At 42.7% G+C, this 22,166-nt stretch overlaps 1 protein-coding gene across 3 annotated transcripts in view; it reads left to right on the plus strand.

The window, feature by feature from the left end:
• vps13b (vacuolar protein sorting 13 homolog B) overlaps positions 1 to 22,166 on the plus strand; it is a 284,402-nt gene that overhangs the window by 166,750 nt on the left and 95,486 nt on the right. For all 3 annotated transcript variants that reach the window (XM_084556273.1, XM_084556271.1, XM_084556272.1), the window contains 3 exons: positions 14,273 to 14,476; positions 18,522 to 18,648; positions 19,994 to 20,137. In XM_084556273.1, coding sequence (XP_084412399.1) covers positions 14,273 to 14,476; positions 18,522 to 18,648; positions 19,994 to 20,137 — 475 coding nt within the window. The remainder of the gene's footprint in view (positions 1 to 14,272; positions 14,477 to 18,521; positions 18,649 to 19,993; positions 20,138 to 22,166) is intronic.

Raw genomic sequence — 22,166 nt, forward strand, 5'->3', positions numbered from 1 at the left:
GTTGTCTTCTGGGCCTGGGAGGCTGAGGAAGGAGACATCCAATTGAAATGATTAGAGCTAGACCTTTCTTAGTGAACTGTAAATCATTTAGCTCCATTTGTTTCTCTCCCTTTTTTCTTTTAACCCTCTCTCCTACTCTCTTACTTTTATATCTACATCAATGTTCTCCCTCTCTTCTCAAGAGAAAGAAGATAAAATAAGCGGGGATTGCGGGGTCAGCCAGAATAAACATTGTTTTTTGTCATTCCAGCAAATGAAACACCTGGTGCTGGTGAACGCAGAGGACATATTTCACGTTGCCTTGACACACAGGATTAATGTAACATCAAATTGTTTTAAAAATGGGGACAGACACTACCCAGAGTAAATTATACGCCCCCTTTTATTAAAGTTCGCGGGAGGATTTATGGTTAGAATCCGGCAGGAGAGTCTGCGCAGAGCCGACAGATGAGACTGGGAGTGGATTCGGAAGGGCTCTTGTTGAAGCAGTACTCAGACGACATACTATAATGTGAACAGGAAGTTTAGATTCAGCCACTGAATACTGCTGCGGCTTTGAGGTGGATTATGTCCCTCTTCACTGCTCTTTTCCTCAGATAAAGCTATATTTGTCATTATCCTCTGTGGGAACCAGGGGGGTGATAGAAAGATTTCTCTGTCTCCCAAATGATACAGCAAACATATCGTATAACATGGGAGCTGATTTCCTGGAATGGGAGAAAATTCGGTTTGCCCCCTAAACTGTAAGAGAGAGCAGAAGACTCGGTCTGTGTTTGCGGAGCTAATGTTACGAGAGCAGAGCGGAGGAAACCAGATGAATGTTAGTGGATTTGATCTTTGATCTGAGGTACCTGACCACTGCGTTCAATCGAGCCCACAAAACTATGAGGCTATTTGTCTTCTTAAGAGTATACTCTATTCAGTCCAGGCTCTTTCCATCTGACTACAGGCTGATGAATAGATTATTACGAATAAAACAAATGTGGAGCATAATCTGTGATTTATGGCTATGTGTATTTTTTTTTATCCATTTTCTTTGTGTTCCTCTAATTCTACTTCTCCATCACTGGTGAGCTTTTGACGACAGGTCTACACTTTGTGTTTAGCTGGCAGTGTCTTGTGTTGTATATGAGTAGGGAGCTGTATACAGCATCTTGTGTGCTGTGTTGTGGTGTCTGCTGACTTCTGTGTACAGGCTGTGGTTCATTCCATAAATATCTGTGGCCTCTGTGATGTTATTCTCAGGCCCTCAGCTCTGAGAAGATTGCACCACAACACTTGTATTCCTCGGTCTGCAGTTAGAGGTTTAGGGGGATTAGGAGGGAGAAAACCCCAGCCCGAGCCCTGCTATACATTTTTATGGCCATTATATGCATATGACTCTGATGTAGTGTGCAAAAAAAAAAAAGCAGAGAGCAGGGAGAGAAAGGGGGTATCAGAACTTACCACAGAAGAATCAAATAAGTAAACCACAACTTATTTTCCCTCTCTTTTTTGGCTCCAAGTTGAGGGGCTGTTGGGATAGCAATGTCGATCCGATTGTCTTCGGGACCAGTGGCCCAACACTTTGGCAGGCCTGAAACATCTAAATAGCTTTTGGATAGATATCCATGGAATTTGGTATTGACATCTGTCGTCCAGAGAAACTTTCCACGTTGTCCAAAATTATGCAAACTATTATGAGAAGTTTATTTGTAAGGAATTTGTGTAAAACTCGGTGTGTATATATAATCACAGTCCTCAAAAGGTGCATATTAATTATTCTCTATCACTTCCTTATGTCACGTTGTTTATTTTGTCACCAGGTTGCCCTGAAGTCTGTGACATGTGTGTTACAGTTATATTTATGTCTAGTCCACCTGCTGCTTTACACAAAAACAAAAAGAAAAGAATACTGCACTTTTTTTTTTTCTCTCACCAGAGAACGGATCTGTTTAATTGGGCACTGTACTTATCCACATACTCACCGACCAAATGAGTTGATTCAACACGGACCGCCTACTGGTGCCATTCACTGCAAAGCCAAAACTTCAATTGCACAGACTCCTAACTACTGTTTTTTCTTTGTTTCTTTGTTTCTTTCTTCTTTCTCATCTGTCTCTGTGTTGCCGTCGATGGCAACGTGCAGTTCTGCTCGCCTTTTTTGGTGGCGCTCAAGGTGACGGACCTTAATTCATAGCTTCCCGGAAACTGCTCTTGTGTTTTGGCATGCTGCTGTCAGTCAGGTCGGGATGCACGCTGACAGAGGTAATAGGGATCACCCCTCAGCTGTCCTTCACTCATTAAAGGGCCTGATCCAGGGGTTCACCGCATGGTCACACAGCTCCAGCCTCACCGATTGTGTCTGCGTGTGTGTGTATGTGTGTGTTAAACGGCTCATCCTGAAGCAGGATATAAGGGTTCTAAGAATACTCCCAACCTCGGAAGCTCTGTGCTCAACTGCAGCATGCGATATACACATTCTACCGGTGTTACCCTGTCAAAGTCTGATGAGTGCCTGTTTGAAAACGTAAGTGCAAAAGTTATGTGTGTGTGTCTGTGTGTGTAGTCAAACCCCAGCCTTGTGCATAATTGTGTTTTAGTTCCTTTTCTCCCTGCTCATGACATGTTGATGTTCTGGCATCCTGCGTGGCTGGTTTAATGTTGTCATTGTACTGACAGGGAGACCCTGACTGGCCAGTAACACAGCAGTAGCAGAGGCCAGGTGGACTGTCGGGGGAGTTTGGGAATATTGCACTGATAGTCAGTGTATCTCTCTGCTTTGTCTAGTTTTCTTTCCATCCGAGATTTACATGGAAATAGCTGAGCTTGAGCCATGAGTCAAGATTCACTGTTAGGTCTCAGATGATATATGTGGAGAGAAGGTTGCTGGCAACATTTTCCTTCTAGCAACACACAAAAGGCTTAGGGTGTAGTTACAATGCAGTTGCTGTTACAGTTGCCAGCAGTTTAGTTCTATGGCAAAACATGCAGGTTATTTTTGGTACAAAGAAATCCTAAATGGTGAGTTTATGTATATAGCCTGTTGGTTATGAACATTGTGTATGTCTGTGATGTACGTTACACAGTAGAACATCAGACCAGAGCAGAGGCAAGTGAAGTACGAAACAGAAAGGAGAAAAAAAAAAAAAAAACAACCTCAAGAAAGAAGGAATGTGCAGATGCTTTCAAATGTCCATGTGTGAAGCCACAAGCTCTTCTGTGGCTCTGGGAAGCCAATGAGAAACCAGTGGCATAATTTTCTAATGCTTGTGTAACAAGAGGCACATTACAACCCCAGGAGGCCCAACCAGACATGAAAGAACCAGTGGCTGGCACTAAAGTTGCCTCAGAACGGTCATCCTCCTCCCAGTCTTTAGTTTTTTTTTGTTTTTTTTTTGCTTTATACCATTCAGCACTGAATAGCTTACTTATTATACACTGATCAGCCACAACATTAAAACCACTGACAGGACAAGGAAATAACATTGACCTTCTTGTGACAATACAGTGTTCTTCTGGGAAACTTCTGGACCTGGCATTCATTCGTGTGGATGTTACTTAGACATGTAGCACCCACCTAGACCAGACACACCCCAATGACACTCCTTGATGACAACAGCCATCCCCATCAGGATGCAGCCTGACACAGGCACACACACAAAAAAAAAAAAGTTTAGGAACAACTCAAAAAACATGAAAAACAGCACAAGGTGTTGACCTGGCCTCCAAATTCACTAGATCCCAAACTGATCAAGTATCTGTGGGATGATCCACGGAGGCCCCTCCCCTCAACCCATAGGACCCATAGGCCTCCACCACAGGACACCCTCAGAAGACCCATTTCCATTCTCTGATGAGTCACAACTGTTTTGGAGGCACAAGGGAGACCTGCACAATATTAGAAAGATGGTCATAATGTTATGCCTGATCAGTGTATGTTATTGATAGTCCTTCTTTTGATCTATTTTCCTTTTTCTTTTACCTAGTAGACAAATGCTTTTCTCAAATGAGCTAATGTAGTACTCTGTGGTTCTGAGTGTGTGTGAGGATATCGGTCCTGTTACTTCAGCTGCAGGTTTGAGAAAAATGTGAAGCCACCGCGTAGACAACTCTACTGCGGTGGTCCCCTTTCTTCTCTCCATAACTTATCCCAAACGTGCAAACACACACGCACAACAGCCCTCCAATCACCACCCCGCCCCTGTCAATTTATCATCGCACAGCTCTAGTTACGCACATGTAACCCTGGCAGAAATTATTAACTCAACCAAATATGCTTTGCTCCATATACTTACGCTGAAATGAAATGTCCAACTGTTGGCAAGACCACCCTCCATTCCACAGTAATGATGAGGAGCCAGTGTTTAAAGCATCATTGTCCCCCTCGTGATATTTTTCCATCTCCTCTTCTAACAACTGCGAAGGAATTTGAAAAAAAAAAAGCTTTGAAAGGAATTTTTTAAGCCTTCACATTATGTGCAGGGTCGTAATGGGTTGATATTGTTAGGATTTGAAAGCCACGTACGTTTTTTGGGGAGCAGAAGGCTCGGTTCAAGGATGAGGGGGAGATCCAGCTGAGAGGCACATGTTGGACGGGCAGTACATCACACTCTGTACGGAGTGGGTTATACTCAAAATGTGCTCAGAAACACATTTTCAGGCACACGCAAACGTCACTGTCATGTCTGCTGTTTGTGTGTCACTAAAAATAATAAGTAAGAGCACTCTAATATACATCAGTTCAAATACAAAATGAATTGGAGTAGCTTCAAAGATACACTGACAACACAAATAGCAGTGAGCTGTCTTCTTGGAGCGTCCATTAAACTCTATACTTTGTTTACTCTACTCCAAAATGCTTTTTGCCATGAATTCATGTTTCTCTGTTATTGATTCATCTGTTACCCACCCCACCCAACCATGTTCAGTCTCAGTCCAACAGCACGGTGCTCCAAGTGGAGTTGATCACTGTCACAAGATATTTGAAACACAAGAACATTCAATTGCCCTCCTCCCCTCCACTAAATTGCCAAGTCGTGTCACAGGATGTTTTGAAGTTTTTCCTACTTTCTCCTCACTCCTTCTGCTTAGTTCTTTCTTTCTTTGCGGCCCCGTCCGTCCTCTTTACAGAAAATTCCCTCCGCTCTCCCCCGTCTCCTGTTTCTCCCCATGTGCCTTCTCTCTCCACTAATCTCCCTCTTCTCTGCAGGATGTTGTTGAACATTTTCTACATCTGCCCTCTCCTGTTCTTAACTTCCCACTTTATTTGGGCTCCTTGTTTCTCCCTCTCGTCTGTCTCTCTCTGGTCAGCTCACAGGATGCTGTAGAGCATTTCCTGCCACCAGGGTTACAGGAAAGAGGCAGAGCACAGCCCTGTTTGATGTGCCATCTCCTCTAATTCTTTACACCTGGACTGTTTTCTGTACAGATTTTCTGCTCAACAGAAGCACTGCTTGTTCCCCTCGTTCTGTTCTTCCTTCCTTTTTTCACAAACCAGCCCTCACTCAGCTTCTCACTCTTTCCCCGAAGCTTCTTACTCCACAACATGCTTTTACATGGGGGGGGTATAAACTCTATTCCACACAGGGGGGTTGCTGTGTTAGCATTATGTCTTTCTCATCTCTCAGTCCCTCCTAATAAAACCAAGGCGCAGTCCCACTCCACACTGAGTATGATCTATTTAGCATGTTTTTGATTTTTAACCTACACCCCTCCTTACTACTTCTTTTATTATTTGTGCCTTATTTTTTTTCTACCCGTTTCTTTCTCTTTGTCTTTTTCCCATTAAACACGCTCAGTGCCTGCAGCTGTTTGGATGTTGGTCAGAAGTTTCGGCATTGTGTTGTTTGAATGCCATATTTTCACAGCGCTGCCTGTTTAGAGTTGCGGTTTGTCAGGAGTCTGGCCTGCAGGGGCCACTTCCTCCTCACTGTTCTGGAAGTAACTGTACCAAAACACTGACTGGCAAGAGAGGAAAGGGGAGAAAAGAACACATTATTAGGAGAGGTAGAGGCGAGTGTAAAGTTTTAAAAGACAAAGGAATGATTTTAGGGGTTTTTGTGTGAAGATAATGTGCGGACAAGCAAAGGAAGAATGGAAAGCAAGGATAAGAGATGAGGTGCTGCACTATTTATGGACAACAAAAGCAAAAGGTTTTCTGCTTTCCATGATTAATAGAATTAAATCTTTCCACTCAATTACTTTGCGCAGAAGCTTCCACTTTCTTCTCTCTCCTTTACATCTCGTGCTTTTATCTCCCGCACGGCTACCCTCTCCATTTTGTGGGTTCTCGCTTGCACATGGTTCGTCTTCCTTATTGGAACAAGTTGTGTTGCCAACAGACAGGAACTGCTCGTCTCAGGCTGATTCCTAGAGAACGCTGTCATCGCAACATGACAAGTCCCAGATGAGGTTGATTAAATGCAGCCTTTATTCCAGTTTTAATCTCCTGCAGCTTCCCTGAGATCATTACAGCAACCTGTTGGCCGGTTTGTAGGGAATCTCATCTTTTCTCGCGTGTCACTTATGTCTGTGCTTACATTTGTTTTTTCCTGCTTTAACAAGTAAAAATCCTTGCTATGACAAACTGTTTAAGCGTAATTTTAAATCACTTCATCAAACTATGTTTCGCTGGAAAGTTAAGCTCACTCTTTATTTTATTTATCAAAGTGTACACGAACCTTCTCTTCTCTGTTGATTTTAGCATTTACTTAAAAATCCCATTTCTGTGTCTGTCTCCGCTCTTTCTTCTCCGTGCGTCCACTGCAGCATCAGTAGTAGAATTAGATAAGCACAGAAGTTCACTCGCCTCACATGATTTCCTCAGTTAGAGGGGAAAAGGGGGAAATCTCCCATATAGAAATGTCACTTTGTATAAATACACTTGGAGGTCTGGATGAATTCGAGATCCGCTTCACAATTATAAACACTGGCTCCGCAGTCATTCACAGAGGAGGAAGAATTAGCTGATGTAGGAAGCATGTGTGCCCCAGATTATTGTAATTATTTTATGCTGTTTTTCCTTGCTGACATAAAAGTATTTGGACACTATCTCACGAGAAAGTGCTCGTAGCCTTGGAGTCCTGGGAAGCACCGGGGACTTTTAATCCGCTCTCATATTCTCAAAGTCCGACCTGTCCCTCCTTTTAAGCTTGTGATTTAGACATACGTTTTTAATACCATTATGTGAAAAGCTTCCAGCAGCAAGTTGTTGTATTGTGTTTCATTTCTGCCTTTTGTTTGTTGGAACAAAATTTGAATTAGAACAAAATGTTTTCTAAGGTCGAGGAGAAACGTCAATGAGAAAGACCTACTGTTTTAGCTATCCAATTACATGTTTGTTCAGCCTGTCTGCTTAACCTGTAGCATACGTTAACCTAATCAAATATGGCCATCGTTTCCCTGCCTTTGTTTAGGAAAGTTTTTATTCTTTATCCAAGGAAGGATAGGGCCTTGATATGTAATCTCGTTGCTTTAAACATTTGTCAGAATTCAATAATTGTCGTAAACAACGTGTAATCAACTTCAAAGTGCTCTGCCAAAGACCCTCATTCTCACAGATAAAATGAGCATCTTCAAAAAATGCACACGCAACTCGCCTGTGTGTGTATATATACTAATGTGAACCAGCTTGGCAATAGTGAACCGCTTAATCAATATCAAGTGGAAAAAACAGTAGTGGTTCATGCTGTTGGATCCATAAAATGAGCCTAATTTTACAGCTCCATAAAACACTCTCCTTGCCGGAGCACGAATTGAACAATTTATGTGCAGGAGTAAATCACAAGGAATGCTCTGAAGGCTATAACCATCCCGACTCATATCATAGAGGGAATACGTGTTGCATGTGAACCTTATGTTTTAACGGATCATTTCTGTAGCTGTGCCACAGAATTTTTTGTTTGTTTGTTTGTTTTCACTTGTGCTTGTATGACTGTTATAAGATTTCACAATCAAAAGAGGAAAATGAAACATTGCTATGTGTATTTTGACAGTCTAGACAACATGTCAGATACAACTGAACTTGAACAACTGTTTCAAAAGAGATCTGTGACACACATTAGGCTTTGTCAATCACACCAGTGAACGCTCTGCATGCGTTGCCAGGGACATGGGAAAAGATTATTTTCCTTTAATTAGTGTAAAAGTTGCATTAACTTGATGAAATGACTGCACTCCAGATCCTTGGCTTCCCCTGCCACGTTCCCAACTGCAGCCAGTTATGAATAATCTATTCCACGCATGTGTGTAGCGATTAATTAAAGATAAGGCCTCTCAAATTAGAAGGGCGATGGGATTACATCATTGTGAAACTGCTTGGTGGGGACACAAATCTGGTTTCAATCAGAGGCCTGAGGAAGTCAGCGAGGCATTCCCTTCGCACCTCGGCATGAGGGACCCACTGCTAGAACTCCGTCTGACATGTTTTATAAAAGCAATCTTATGTCCATTGTGAGAGCAGGAGGAAGCATATCGAATCTGTTACTGCTAACAGAGGAAGTGATTTCACAAGCACTGGCCCACTCAATTTTATGGGAAAAATGGTAGCTTTGTCCCATGGTGACGCACACACAGAGACACACAGATGACTTGCTGTAATTCTCAGCAGCAGCACATTCAAGTGCATACAATATGTTGTGGAAGAAGATCTATGACAAACCGATGCGCGCACACAAACCTGTCAGTGATTTTCGGCAGCAGCCACAACTTCAGTTGTTCTCAAATGATGATCCAAGGTTCCCTTTTCAGTAGATCCTTTGCAGATGTATCTACTGTATGAAGGAATCCAATGAGAAGTCAGTGCCCTTAAAATGCCGGTGAATTACTGTCTCTGTTATCCAGGAATGTTCCGTGCTTACAGCTACATGCGAGCAGAAGCAAGAGAAGAGCACGGTTAAAGCTAAACAGACTGAGCAAAGCCTGTGTATGTGTGTGTGTGTGCATGCGCCTGTGTAAGTCGAAGCAGAACAGAAGCCGTTGGGGATGAGGACGACATGTGTGCGTTTCAATAAATGGCCCTTGCGGTGCTATTAGCCAGGACAAACTGCAGAGTACTTCAGACTGAAATGCAAGTTTGGAGTTGCAGCGTTCTGACAGATGTACGGCCAGCGATATGCGAAATATATAGCTCTAAAAATACTTTTTGATATAATGTGTTAATAAATGAGTCAGTACCCAACATATGATTGTAGGACGCGGCGTGTTTTCACTGTACAATGAATCATAGAATCTAACGAAAGATTAGCAGTTTAATCTGTGAAGTCACTGGCACGTGTGAATTCTGCGAAATACACATCTGCTGAAGCCAAATGAAATATCTGTTCAGTCGCACATGGCTTTTTTTTTGCAACATGGAGGTCTGATGCAAGAAACACATTTGGAATTAGCGCACCATGAGCCTATAAATTAAACTGGCCAGACTGACATCTTCAGCGGGCCATCATGGGAAGCACATGTAACCCAGTGTCTTCACAGCTAACGCAGACCGTGTTTATAACAATATAACTTCTGTGACATGTAAACGGCATGGGAGATAAATGACTCCTGTAATTAAGATATGCTGAAATGCTCAAAGTGCAAACACTGATTTTTTTGTATACACCATGCCACTGTCAACAGTGAGCCATCCTCATTATCATGCAGCGCTGTTGTGACGGTGGTACAAGTGTGTGTATATAATAGTTTCCCCCTACGAGGTTGTGTATTTTTGATATAATTGGGCGTCTGTGAGTGTCTTTAAAGTGCAATCAGCCTAATGAATAACAGGCTTCTGTTGGGAGCACTGCTGCAGGGCTTAGAAAAAGAATAGAAGTTTTCTTTCATGGGAACTGGTCAAACATCGAAGGCAACAGTTTCTGTTTATAGTGCTTTGTGCCCGTTAGAAAAAAAAAATCGGCCATAAATTGGAATTGTGGTCCTTGGTAAGTACCTTGTTATTTCCAGGTATGACATATTTATTATGGAGTATTGCTACATCTTTCTTGGCTCGGCTATTTTCTATTTTGTTGGTTTTGTGTTTGACTCCTGTTTAAAAAAAAAAAAAAAAAGCTCCAGTCATCAAAAATCATTTTAGTAGCAGTCGCATTAAAGTCTCAACGTGACTGGGTCTTATATTCTGCTGACTCGCCTTGTTCCACGACATCATTTTCCCTCCCTCTCACTCCTAGTGCTGCTCTGCATTCTAATTCAGAGCCTTAATTACTATAATTGTTAGATGCAAATTAACAGCAATTGGACTTGACTGGGGTCATAAATCCACAGCTCAGAAGTTGCCGAATTTCTGGCAATCCAGAGCGGACCACCGTAGACAGGGGTGCTTAACTTACTAAGTAATTGCAAGTTTCATGAATCATAATGCTTATGAATTCCCCCTCGGCACACACACAGGCCCAGTGGGACTCCGCTTTAAGCCGCTGGGAGTCGTAGCAAGCTGCTTGAGAAGCCACTGTGCAGCTTTGGCTTCCCTACAACAAGAAATACCACAGAGGAGCTCCTGGGTGCTAATGGTGTTTGGCTAATAACATTTGGAGCCACAGTGGAAGAATATGAAAACCTCAGTCCGACGGTTTTCAGAATTTATGGATAAGTGAATATGCTGGTTCTTACAAAAATGCTTTGCCACTTGGATGTCACTGTAACATTTAAAAGAGTTGTTAAAGGATCAAATGTAATGACACAGCAAGACACGCGGCAATTATGTCCGAGGTAACGTGTTCCTTCAGTTTGAATATACAGTAGTAGGGCTCTGCTCACAACAGCACAGGGCACACTGGTGAAATGGAGAAAGTTTAAGTACCAAACTAATTTAGCTTGACTGGATCGGATTAAGACCGAGATTTCAGTGAGATTTCTGCTGAGTATGTTCTGTCAGGCGAGTAGAAGCAGAGGGCTTCATCTCTCGCACACGCACCCTCATGCACATGCTCACATATACCTATACCCCTGCCTCTGCTGAACATGTAAGCAGACGTGTATTGCATGTGATTGTTGGGGAAATGGAGTGAAAAACAGGTCTGGGGTTGCAGGTTCAGGTTGCGGGTTTCAGAGTGACGAGATCCAGAAGCCAGCAGCGCTTGGTATTACCCCAGTGCTTCCTGCCCCACTGGCCTGGGGCCCGGGGATGGGGATCGAGTGGAAAGCACTGGGTGGAAAGTGAATGGAGTTCGGGAGAGGAGAGTGGGAGAGCGTTTAAAGCCATGAGCCACAACGCAGCCTGCCCCACAGGATCCTCGGAAAGAGGCTTCAACACAGCCCATTGCTCCCACACTCCTACCATCGGGCCCTGAGCCTCAACCAGATCCCGCTGTGGTTTGTTTTACAACCTTGAACCGCATTTAGCCTTCAAACCCTCAGCATGGTAATCAGGATCCCCCAAGATTCCACTTTCAACAAAACTTTCACTTATTTACCCACTGGCTCTGTTTAATATGGTTCTTCAGCCACGTAAGACTCTGTATATGTATTTCACTTGTTTTTCTTACTCTTCACTTTTTCCTTTCATGCAAGTTCTGGATGTTACTTTGAACCCGTCTGCAGCAGGAAAGCAAATCCCACCCTGGTTACTCCTAATACCTCTGTGGCATGCAGCAGCAGTATGTGTTTGCATTAGCTTTGTTGCTGTTTATCATTATGTACATATGCATTAGCTAATGTGTGTATTAACCGGTGTGTTCTATAATAATCCTGTTGCCAATCTGGCACACAATCCCAAATCTACTCCCCGTTACGCACTCGGTCCTCCCACAAGAACACAAATCATGACTGATGCTCTGCCCAGCACATGCGCAGGCCCAAAGAATGCTTAACAGAGGAACATAACATGCAATTAATTGACCATTTGTAACGTTGACTGAACGTCTTCTGTTCAAAAGCACGTGGAGGATCATTATTTGTTCTCCGTGATGGAGTACCAGTAAATCGCTCCATCCACGTCCTGCATATGTTGGATGCGTAACACTGCCATGTCTTCGCTATTTTGTCTGCTGTTTCTCACTGGAGGGCTTGAATTGGGTGGAGGGTTTGACTTTGAGCCATAATAGTGTTGGATTGGGGCCCTCATATTTCAGCTCTGATGCGAAATCGGCCCAGTGGCTTTTCGGACTCAAATTGGGTTTAAATTGTGTCAGGAGAGGGAGAAATGTTTTTTAAAATAATAGCTATGAACGCTGTGAAACAGAACATTCTTACTGCAGAGCTTTTGATCCGTTTTTATAAATAGCAGAATTTAGTCATAAAAAATAATGTTTCTGTGGTCTTTTCCTGCAATTAAAATAAGGTTGGCGGAGGAACAAGGGCAAAACTAAGTACTTGTGTTTGAGAAAAAAAAAAATCCCGTCCCCTCTCTCCCACTTTTCCCTCCCTGCCTTCTTCATCTGTGAAAGTATGTCATTTATGACTTGTTATTTTCATTTTCCTCCATATTTTCCACATAGTAGTGGCAGGCAGATGTCTGATAATGGCATGTGAGACCCAGCAGTAGGGCGTGTTCCACCTGCCTCGCTCTGTATGTTTTTAGTTCGTCCATGTATATGGTGGGCAGAGTGAGTGCCGTGCTTTCCCAAGGCGTTCTCTGATTCCTCTTGGCCAGGCAGTGTGGTCTTCACATGACCAATCAAATATGTCAAACCGCCAGTGTTTTCCCCCCACATGTACAACAAGAAAATCTGGCTTCAATTATTATTGCACCCCAAGGGGAACTTCCAAAATTCCTCCCCTCCTCATTTGTCAGAAATGAAGCTCTCTCGTTTCCTGCGATTTGCTGAAATATGTCTTTTGATATTAAATCACACCGGTTTCCACCGGCTGCATGACCAAGACAAATGTTTATCATATTTATTTATGTCATTGGAGATGACCCTGCAGCTCAGCAATGCAGAAACTTGGCTGCAGACTCCCATGTTATGGTGATTATGAGTAAGAGAGTCTCCTAAATAAGCTGAAGTAAAGAGATAATTTGGAAAGCATATGAGGTAACTGTGGTTTGTTTAATGTGAAAAATACAGTTTAGGGTTGGGGAGGGTGATGGAGGTACTGTTACAAAAGCACTAATGAATCTAGACTGACACATCCCACCCAAATCTTGCAGAGCTCTTGGTTTGATTTATATTATACTCTGTTGATAAATGTGGTTCCAAATGTTGATTAAGGATCTGTTTCACTTGTTTGTATGTCAACAAATCCAGCTAAACCCAGTTATGCACCTCTGATCTCTCATTGCCATTGTTTTTGTACTTGGTGCTTATTGTCATAACATCACGCTCTGGTAGAGACCTCTCCAGTGTGGCTAGGGAAGGGAAACGCTATATGAAAATTGCCATTGACGTTGCCGAAACAAATAAAACTACTCATGCTGCTGCTACATCTGTAGCCATTTTAAGCCCTTATTTATACCATTTAAGCTCTCATTTGAATTCACCAGCACAAATAAACATAACATAACGAACCGAAAGCCCTGATGTCATATGCAGATGTTGAATTTTGATTATTCCTTTTGCCTCATGAATTCGTCAGGATCTTGTCTCTCAAAGGCAAAATAGATGACATCATTCTTTCTTGGCGCGGATGGGAATAGACTTTGCTCACTTGACTGCTGCAGTTCAGCTGCAGTGCTGCCCACTCTTGACATATCTCTACATCTCTTCTACCATGTTACAGTTTGTGTACACTGTAGAAGTCCTGTGTTTCTGGAGACCGAAATAGAAAGGGAAAGGCAATAAGAGCCAGTCACAGTATCCAGACTACTACTGTGCCGTCCAGCCAGGGTTTAAGCAATGTTTACTGCCAATGATAAGCTGGCATAAATCAGAACTTTATAAAAGGCAAATGATTTCACCTGAGGCCTGTGGGGTTATTTATCTGAGGTCTGGCTGTACAAGAGGCTTTGATTTAGTCATAAATCATCCTGGAAGAAACATGTGCTACTAAACCACTGAGAAGGCAGAGGGAAGAAGTCAGTGGTGGTTAGGGCCTGTTGCCAGAACATCTTTACTGGTTCAGTATAACAGACTACCTGGCGTACTCCTAGAGCCATGTACTTCATTGTAATTGACTATATAAAATACAACCTGACCCAATGTGACTGCTATAACAATAAATAAAAACCTATTCATGTTTTACTTAGAATTAGGCACCTGTTTGTCGAATGGGACTTGTACACTACATTATAACATACATTTCTTTCAGTTTTTCCTGTTCTCTCCTTCTTGCACGTTAACTCACTGAATTTCCAAAGCACAAACGGAGATAATTTCTGTACTGACTCTACCCTTTTCTGTCTTTTTTCCACCTTCAGACGTGCATTGAACCTTGGCGTCCTGCGAGATCCGGGTTCAGAAGTGGAGGACCGTCAGTATCAGATCGACCTCCAGTCCATCAACATCGGAACTGCTCAGTGGGAGCAACTGAAGCCAGAAAGAGAGGGAACCAAAGGAGGTGTATCAGCGGAGAGTGAGCGGAGCTCCCAGAACCCAGCCCTTGAGTGGAACATGGCGAGCAGGTCAGCCACACCCTTGAATATTTACTGAATACGAATAGGTTCAGTTTTATTTTTCTGTATGTCGTAATTAGACCCGTCTCTTCCCTTTGCAGCACTTACTTTATCATTTTTAGCTATGTTACTTGGCTCCAGGATTCAGATTGAAACATCCCAGTTAATATTTGATGCATATAAATATATCTGACTTAGCTGATCCTCTGACTTGTGCCATCAACGGGGAAATATCTCAATGTCTCCATAGATTGGCGCCAACCTTTGTACAGCAGAACACGCACATCTTTTCCCTTTATGCAGACATTTAGTTACCAGCTGATGTGACTTGATGAACCTTTAGTTCACCATGAGGTTGTCTTTTGTGTGACATCAGTATTTGTCTCAAATAATCATTATGTCTTTTAGTACAGGCTTACACACAATGGTGCCTTTGTTTTATCAGTATTAGTATATTATTATGACGGAGCCTGTCAAAGCAATGTCACAAATCATAAATTTACTCCAGATAAGGAACCTCAGCCAACCTCACAATACATGTAGTGTGTGCAGAACAGACCAAAACACTGTAAAATCTAAGTACGAACTGTCAGATGACAAAATTACAGATGGATGAATGGATTTTGATGTGTGAGTCTGCTGAACAGCTTCCAGGTGCCTCCAATCAGGACCTGAGCCCAGCACCAGACCAGAACAAGTTACGTGTGAAGTCTGATGTGCATTGCAAACTTACGGCTCTGTTATTGTTTTCATTAGTCACTGGAACCCGTTTATATCTTATTTTTTACCTTTTTTTTTTCTCATCAGTCAGTTTGTATCATCGGTCTCAATGTGGGAGCACCATGTAGTTATTGAGTTAGCCCCGTATCATGGAGCCTCTCCATGCACAGTCATAATTACAAATCCTGTCATTTTTTTATAGACTCGGGAGCTAAAACAAGCACGACTCTAACAGCCTGTTTGGCCCCGCATCCTTTTTTTCCACTCATGTTTTGAGAGGGAGCAGTCCCAAAAATCACAGAATCACAGGCAACGACTCCAGATTTGTTCCCTGTCAACTAAAAATAAGCCTCGTGGAAGAATGCAGTGCAAAATCAACACGGCCTGATTGAGACTGAGTGCTCTCAGGTCATCAGGGCTTGGAGAGATGCCTGCTGAGAAACACACACCTTTCACACAGCCACGGTCAAGCACGCTCTCCAGTGACGGCGTGCGCGAGCGGTCATACATACTCATTAGGAACACTGATATGTTCTATAGTGTGTGTCTTACACACTTACATGCATGCGGTATGATAATATTTGGAGTCCTGCCAGGAAAAGAGAGACTGCTGCTTTGCTGGCGTTACTGATGCTAAGCCCTCAGCTCTCAGACCTGCAATAAGACATTTTATTGTGGGAGCCAGTCATGACTTATTTACTGCGGAGCCGGTTCTTATAGTTTCTTCTTCCTTTAAGGGACTCGCTACTGTACACTTTCTCATAAATGATGTAAACAGTGCCCAAAAGACACTTTAAAAGTCGATCAAAGTTGTATTTTATAACTGAGGCAATAGGAAGAATTAAAATCATCTTTATATTTTGGTAAAGTGGAGCTTTTTAACTAGTATTGACCATGTATACCAAAATTCTCACGAGGGCAGTAAGTGGATGTGGACCTCCTTGAAAGTCTTAAACTTTTACTACTGAGTCAGAGACGCTTGTATTAGCAAAGGGCTCCTGAACCCCAGTCCAGTCACGTTATCTTTCTCTTCCAACAATATGTCTCTGTGTTGATGAAAACAGGGCTACAAGGGGCTAGTGCCAAATCCAGATGGTCAGAAAGGCCAATGAGGTGAGATTTTGGGCTCACACTTTGGGCTCCAGACATTGCTAAAGGCCTGTCTTTAGGCGTGCTATATCTGAAGGTCTGGATTTCTATTCAGAACTTGATTACTGGGCGAACTAACGTGTAGCTTTACAGTTACTTTTGTACTTAAAGATTGATACTCTACTATTACGGTGCACATGTCACATACTAAATCTTGAATGTTACTTTGACAGTAACATGTTAATAATGGTAGGGCTTCAGCTCTGCGCAGCGTCTAACTATAGCAGTTGAATCGTAATCCCTTCATGATCAATCGCTCCTTCTTTCAGTTTTATTAATTTACACAAAGCAAGAAGGTCTCTCAGCAGCCACGCTGAGAAGGTCAAAGATCCAGTTGTTGTTGAGGTTTTTGAATGTCACCCCAACTCTGAACACTCCAAAAGAAATCATTCTAGTTGGCTGTGGTCGCCTCGTCTTTCCCCTCTCTCCTTGACGTAGCAGGAAGAGCACCGGAGGCTCTTTTGGAAAATGGGCTTTGCTGTACTGCAGTAGTGTGCTGCAAACCAGCCTCAGCCACCACCGAGTCATAACCGAACATGTGATTTAGACTGTTCCAACACACCGAGGAAAGGGGAGTCAAGTTCACAGCTTTACTTGTCTGCTGCAATCACCCGCAGAAATACACCACTCTGGTTGTAACAAGTTTTGACACACGCGACTTCCAAAGTTCACACCTTTCCCTTATTCCTTACATTGATACCCCACTCTCTTTCTCTCTCTCTCTCTCTCTCTCTCTCTCCAGCCTTACACTCGTGGCATGTTCACTCGGCTGCTTTTTTGGGTTCAGTTCCAGTAGTTGCGGATCTTACAGTGGCCTCAGTTTGCTTCCTGAGGTTTTGTGAGGAAATTCCAGCACCATGGATCCACTGACAGGATCTGTCCTCGTCAGAGTTTGTAGTTCCTGGCTAGGAAAGACCCTGTGTCAGGGAGCTGTGAACCTCTCCCCATCGCCCCTCCTGTCAGCCACCCAGTGAAGGCCTCTCCTTTTGTCCATGCCACTGAAATTCCCACTTACTGATCACACTATATAGCCGTGAATGAAAGAAAAGTCATTCCTGCCAGATCTCTGGGCTAGTCCGAGCCTCCCATATTACTGGTAAACTGAGCCCCTCGCCTCGTAGCCTTGCTGGTGAATGATAGCACCTGTCCCATGCAACGAGACGCTCATTGTTTCTATCCCTGTCTGAGGGGAGATTAGCTAATGCCAATTGGCCTCACAGATCATTTCACCTCTGAATTAGGACTCCCTCAAACTCCATACACAAAGAAATGTGTCAGAAAATAATCCCTTAAGGGCACTGGTAATGCACATTTGTGTAGCAGAAGTGAATGTGATATTGGTTCTGGTTAAGTACTGTACTCGAGGCCACCTAGAAACTGGCCGCTTTTATAATCCTGCCCAACTATAAATATTGGAAGCTGCGCTGCTTGATTGTTTTAATAGCAGCAGATGTGGCAATTAACACCACCTTATAAAGCCCGCTTGTGTATTTGTTTTACTGCTAACAAATGTTCCCACAAATATGACTTGATTGTGGGAATGAACATTAGTGAAATGGAGACAGTTGATATGAGAAGGTCTGAGCTTGATCTTGTGTATACAATTAAGGGGTGTTCCCAATTGAGACTTGTCAAATAACGTCTCACTCTGTCTCCGTAACCGTATTCAAGCTCCCAGCCAAGCTGTGTTAGACCCCGAAAAGCTCGGTTATGGAAATGTTTTACAGATCAGCCCCGCAAGAGAAAATCAATATTGAAGTCTCTTTTTTTGAGTTAAGCTTTATATTGAACTGGTTTGAATTTGAACAGCCAGAACATGTTGGAGTTGTGTGTCTGCCTGTCAGCGAGGGGCGCAACAATAGCTCGGGTTGTGCACATTTTGCGGTTTTGACTGTGTTGTGTTGACTTGTCATTCCAAGGCAGATGGGACAGTCCTATGATGTTTTTACAACTGGTAACCATAACAAGTTATTAGTAAATAAAGAGTGGGGAGTAGTAGTGAATAAGTGGCCCTTGTGATCGCTCTTACTGTTGCTGTGTGATGCTACGCCAGCACCGGGACTATAGACTTTAATAGTTTCAGTAGATGCATTGTTCATATAAAATATTGACAGTTTTTCTTGTAGGAGGAACCGAGCAGCAACTTAAAGCTATGCAATCTGACTCGTTGCATTTATGTATGCAGTATCAGGAGGCAACAGGAACGTCGGGCCATTCTGACACCAATCTTGACCGACTTCTCTGTTCGAGTAACCGCTGCCCCAGCTATCATCTTCAGCAAGAATCTCTCCCCTGACAGTGGTCAGACAGAGGTCAGTATGTTCATTTCTTCATGTAAAAAAAAAGAAACTACATTATCTGTATTTTTAATCTTTATTTGCAATGACAGCTGCTCCTTAGGATGCAGGAGTTTTCTTATGCGAGGATTTTCAGAGATTGCATATTTTTCTTCATCTGCTCTGTAGGAGATTGTTCACTACTTACACCGAATTCTTGTGACCTCTGACCGTGACCTGTTACAGCCGTGATTAGAACCATTACTCTCACAATCCGTTTTTCATATGAAAATAGACATTGATTATGTGAGATGTCAAAAGTATTTACATTTTGCCCTTAACGTACAGTAACTTACTCATTAGGAATCCCTCGGCTAGTCCACCGTGTAATGGAGGTTTTTGACCTCCAGAGTTCAAACCTCTCTGCTTATACAGCTGATGTTTTCTGGCGCTGCTCTCTGAGACTTCCTGCTTCTTTGATGCCTCGTCCGACCACGCTAACGTGCCCCTTGACAATGCGTAACAGCTAATCCATAGTTTGCACTGAGACATGCTCACAAAATATGATTTGTATAACTCCCTTTAGACGTGTGGACTCAGAGCCAGGAACAACACAAACAAAACAGGACTTTGAACTCGGCAGTGTAGAATACACACGCTTTGTGTATTAAAATTATTATTAATGTTTGCAATGCTACTTTCTGATTTTAGCAGATTTATGCGTGTCTACCACACAATAATAACAGGTGCCTTTATTAAAGTATTAATATACGTGTATTAAAATTTGCAGTGTTTTTACAATTTAGATTTTAGATTTTCATCTTACCCTTCAACTATCATTGTAATCTTATGACACTTTGATCATGTGTTAAAATCACTGCTACTGCTAGAACAGCTACTACTGATAATAATGATAACAATACACTTACTGTAATATATGAATCACTGGATACTGAAGAAGGACTGAGATTCACTTTTGGTTTTAAACAGTGGAACTGAATAAATTATGTTTACACAGCAGTGTCCAATACCATTGTGTGTGGTTGCTGTTAGGTCAGGCCCATGTGTATTCAGTTCAAGCCACCATGTTAGTGAGTAATATCCTATCAGATGGAGCCCCCAGACCGAGGTTTGAACTGCTGGCTGTGGGCGGGACCCTTGAGAGGACGGAGGGAAGAGCGGAAAGAGGGGCCGACTTCACCAAGAGACCAGGACAGAGAGGAGATAGAAAGTAAAGTTAAGAAAGAGAGGCAGAGAGAGAGCAGCAGTGTGCCGTATAAAGACACAGACAATCCTGGTGTTGTTTTGAATGTGTTTCCTGCTCACTACTCCTACCTTCTCTTGTTAATTTCTCCCTGTTTTACCTCCCTTGTCTCTCTAGGAGGTGGTGGTGTGTGGCCACTCTCTGGAGGTGAACGTGACCAGCAGTCTGGATTTCTACCTCAGTGTTGCCCAGGTGCAGCTTCTTCAGCAGCTCCTCAGAGACAACATGGTGGGCATGGATGCTCCCGAGAAAAGTGCTGAGGTGCGTGCTGCAATCACAAATATATGGGTTTACATCATGGACTGCAATAGTCCCCAAATCATTACAAAACCTGGCCAGCTTGTGGACGCGGGTCTTTTAAACTTGCTGCTCTTGTGCAAAAAGTTGGCTGAAATAATTGTACTTGAAAAAACACATGAATAACACGACACCCCATTTTGAGAGAAATGGTTGTTTAGCATTGCCACCTCTGCAGCCTTGTAGCTATTTCTTTTTTGGCCGGCATACGGGAAATAATCTCCCAATCAGCCATCTACTTCTCAGTCCTGCTGGTCTTGGTTGTCTTTTCCATTTTATCTTGGGGATCTTGAAGAAGGCCTCCCTAACACATCCATCTAAGTCAGTCTGAGTGAAACTTACATTGTTTTCAGTAAAAGCCATGCTGGAATTCATGGCAGCAGAATGATTCCCTTTCTTTTGGCATCAAAAAAAAGAAAATTCGGCACCACCAGTCACAGTTTGTCCTTGGCAGCTCAGTTTCTGGACAGTAGTCCTCGCTGACCATGACCATATTCTTGCAGCTGCAGCCTCAGCTTCTCTTCGCTAGATGACTTATACCCTCTGCCACATAAAATAAATACCCTGACTGTTTTTCTAAATCACCCAGCACTCTTTAAAAAAAGTGTTTCCTCATAGTGTTTTCTGCACTCATATTAAAAGTTGTCATTTTTTGCTCTTGGAACCGTGGTTAGTTTTGAATACAAGCAAGGCGGAGACTAGAAATCTCAGCTGAAACAGCTTGTAATTCTGGAAGAACAACAGATTTTGAAGCTGAGCCCCAGAGACACGGAGAGCATTAAAACGATTGTTATTCCCACCATGTTCCTAATTCAAATAAATAGAGATATCGTTGAAAATCTGCAAAGTGCTCTTGCAAAGCTACATACGTGAGGATACACAGTAAAATGGGATGGAGCTTATTTGAACAGGGTGTAGTTGTAGAAATGAGTTGTGCTGTTTTCCAAGTTATATATTTACACACTCAGATATCACACCTTGGTCCCAAGATTGCTTCTCTTGTTGATGTAACTAATGGCTGGTTATTTTTTACACACAACCACAGCTTGACATAAATCTATTTACTAGACACTGAGGCAAAGTTATGCAAGTTTCGCTCAAAAATCCTTCAAAACCGTTTTCCCGATACTGTGCCCCTAACTATCGCCCCTGACTATTTTGGGTGAATCCAACACATTTAAATATTTACTCACTCAGAGCAAGGCATTTCTCTAATGTGGCCTTAGTTTACTGTGCTGTGCTTAGCTACAGCTTTCAGGGCCCTTCCTATTGTTTACAAGATAGGGAGCTCCCAGGCGCCATTTGCCCTGTCTGACCGCTTAATGAAGCTTTCTAATGGAACACAATATAAAAATATTTACCAGCTGTGGTGAAGATGGGAGTCATACATAAGGAAAGGGGACAGAGGAGAAATGAAGAGGGGGAATGTGATGAAATGAACCGAGCTGAGAAAGTGATTTTGCTGTTATCTCCTCTCCTCTGGATTCGTTTTGGGAGGGTATGTGTAGTGAGAGCGTCAGATGACTCAAGTCCCAAAAAGGCTTCTGTAACATGATGTAGGCGTCTCTGGAAAAAAAAAAGAAAAAGAAGAAATGAAAAACATGACATCTCGGTTGCAGTTTGTAATCACACAAACAGTTTACAGTCACACATCATGGATTAAAACATCGTTCTAGAAACAACTGAGAGAGCAGCGTAGTGTGAAGATATCCTATTCTTTATTTTTATTTTATTTTGTTATTTACACAGTTTGACCTCGGGAGGTGCCGGCTATGCATCTGGTCTTGATTTGGGTGATCTCTGAACCCTCACCCCTGACTTGTAATGATTCATGGCTTGATTCTGTTGAGGGGCAGCAAACTGCTACAGAGGGTTCATCCAGGTTTAAGACGGGATGGGAATTTGGAGGTGTGTTGGCAACAGTTTGAAAATTAACCCAAAACAAAACCATAACGCCATTTAAGAGCTGAAATTGGATTTATCTTTCTCTGAC

Source organism: Chelon labrosus, assembly GCF_963514085.1.
Source record: "Chelon labrosus genome assembly, chromosome: 12".
Lineage (NCBI taxonomy): Eukaryota > Metazoa > Chordata > Actinopteri > Mugiliformes > Mugilidae > Chelon > Chelon labrosus.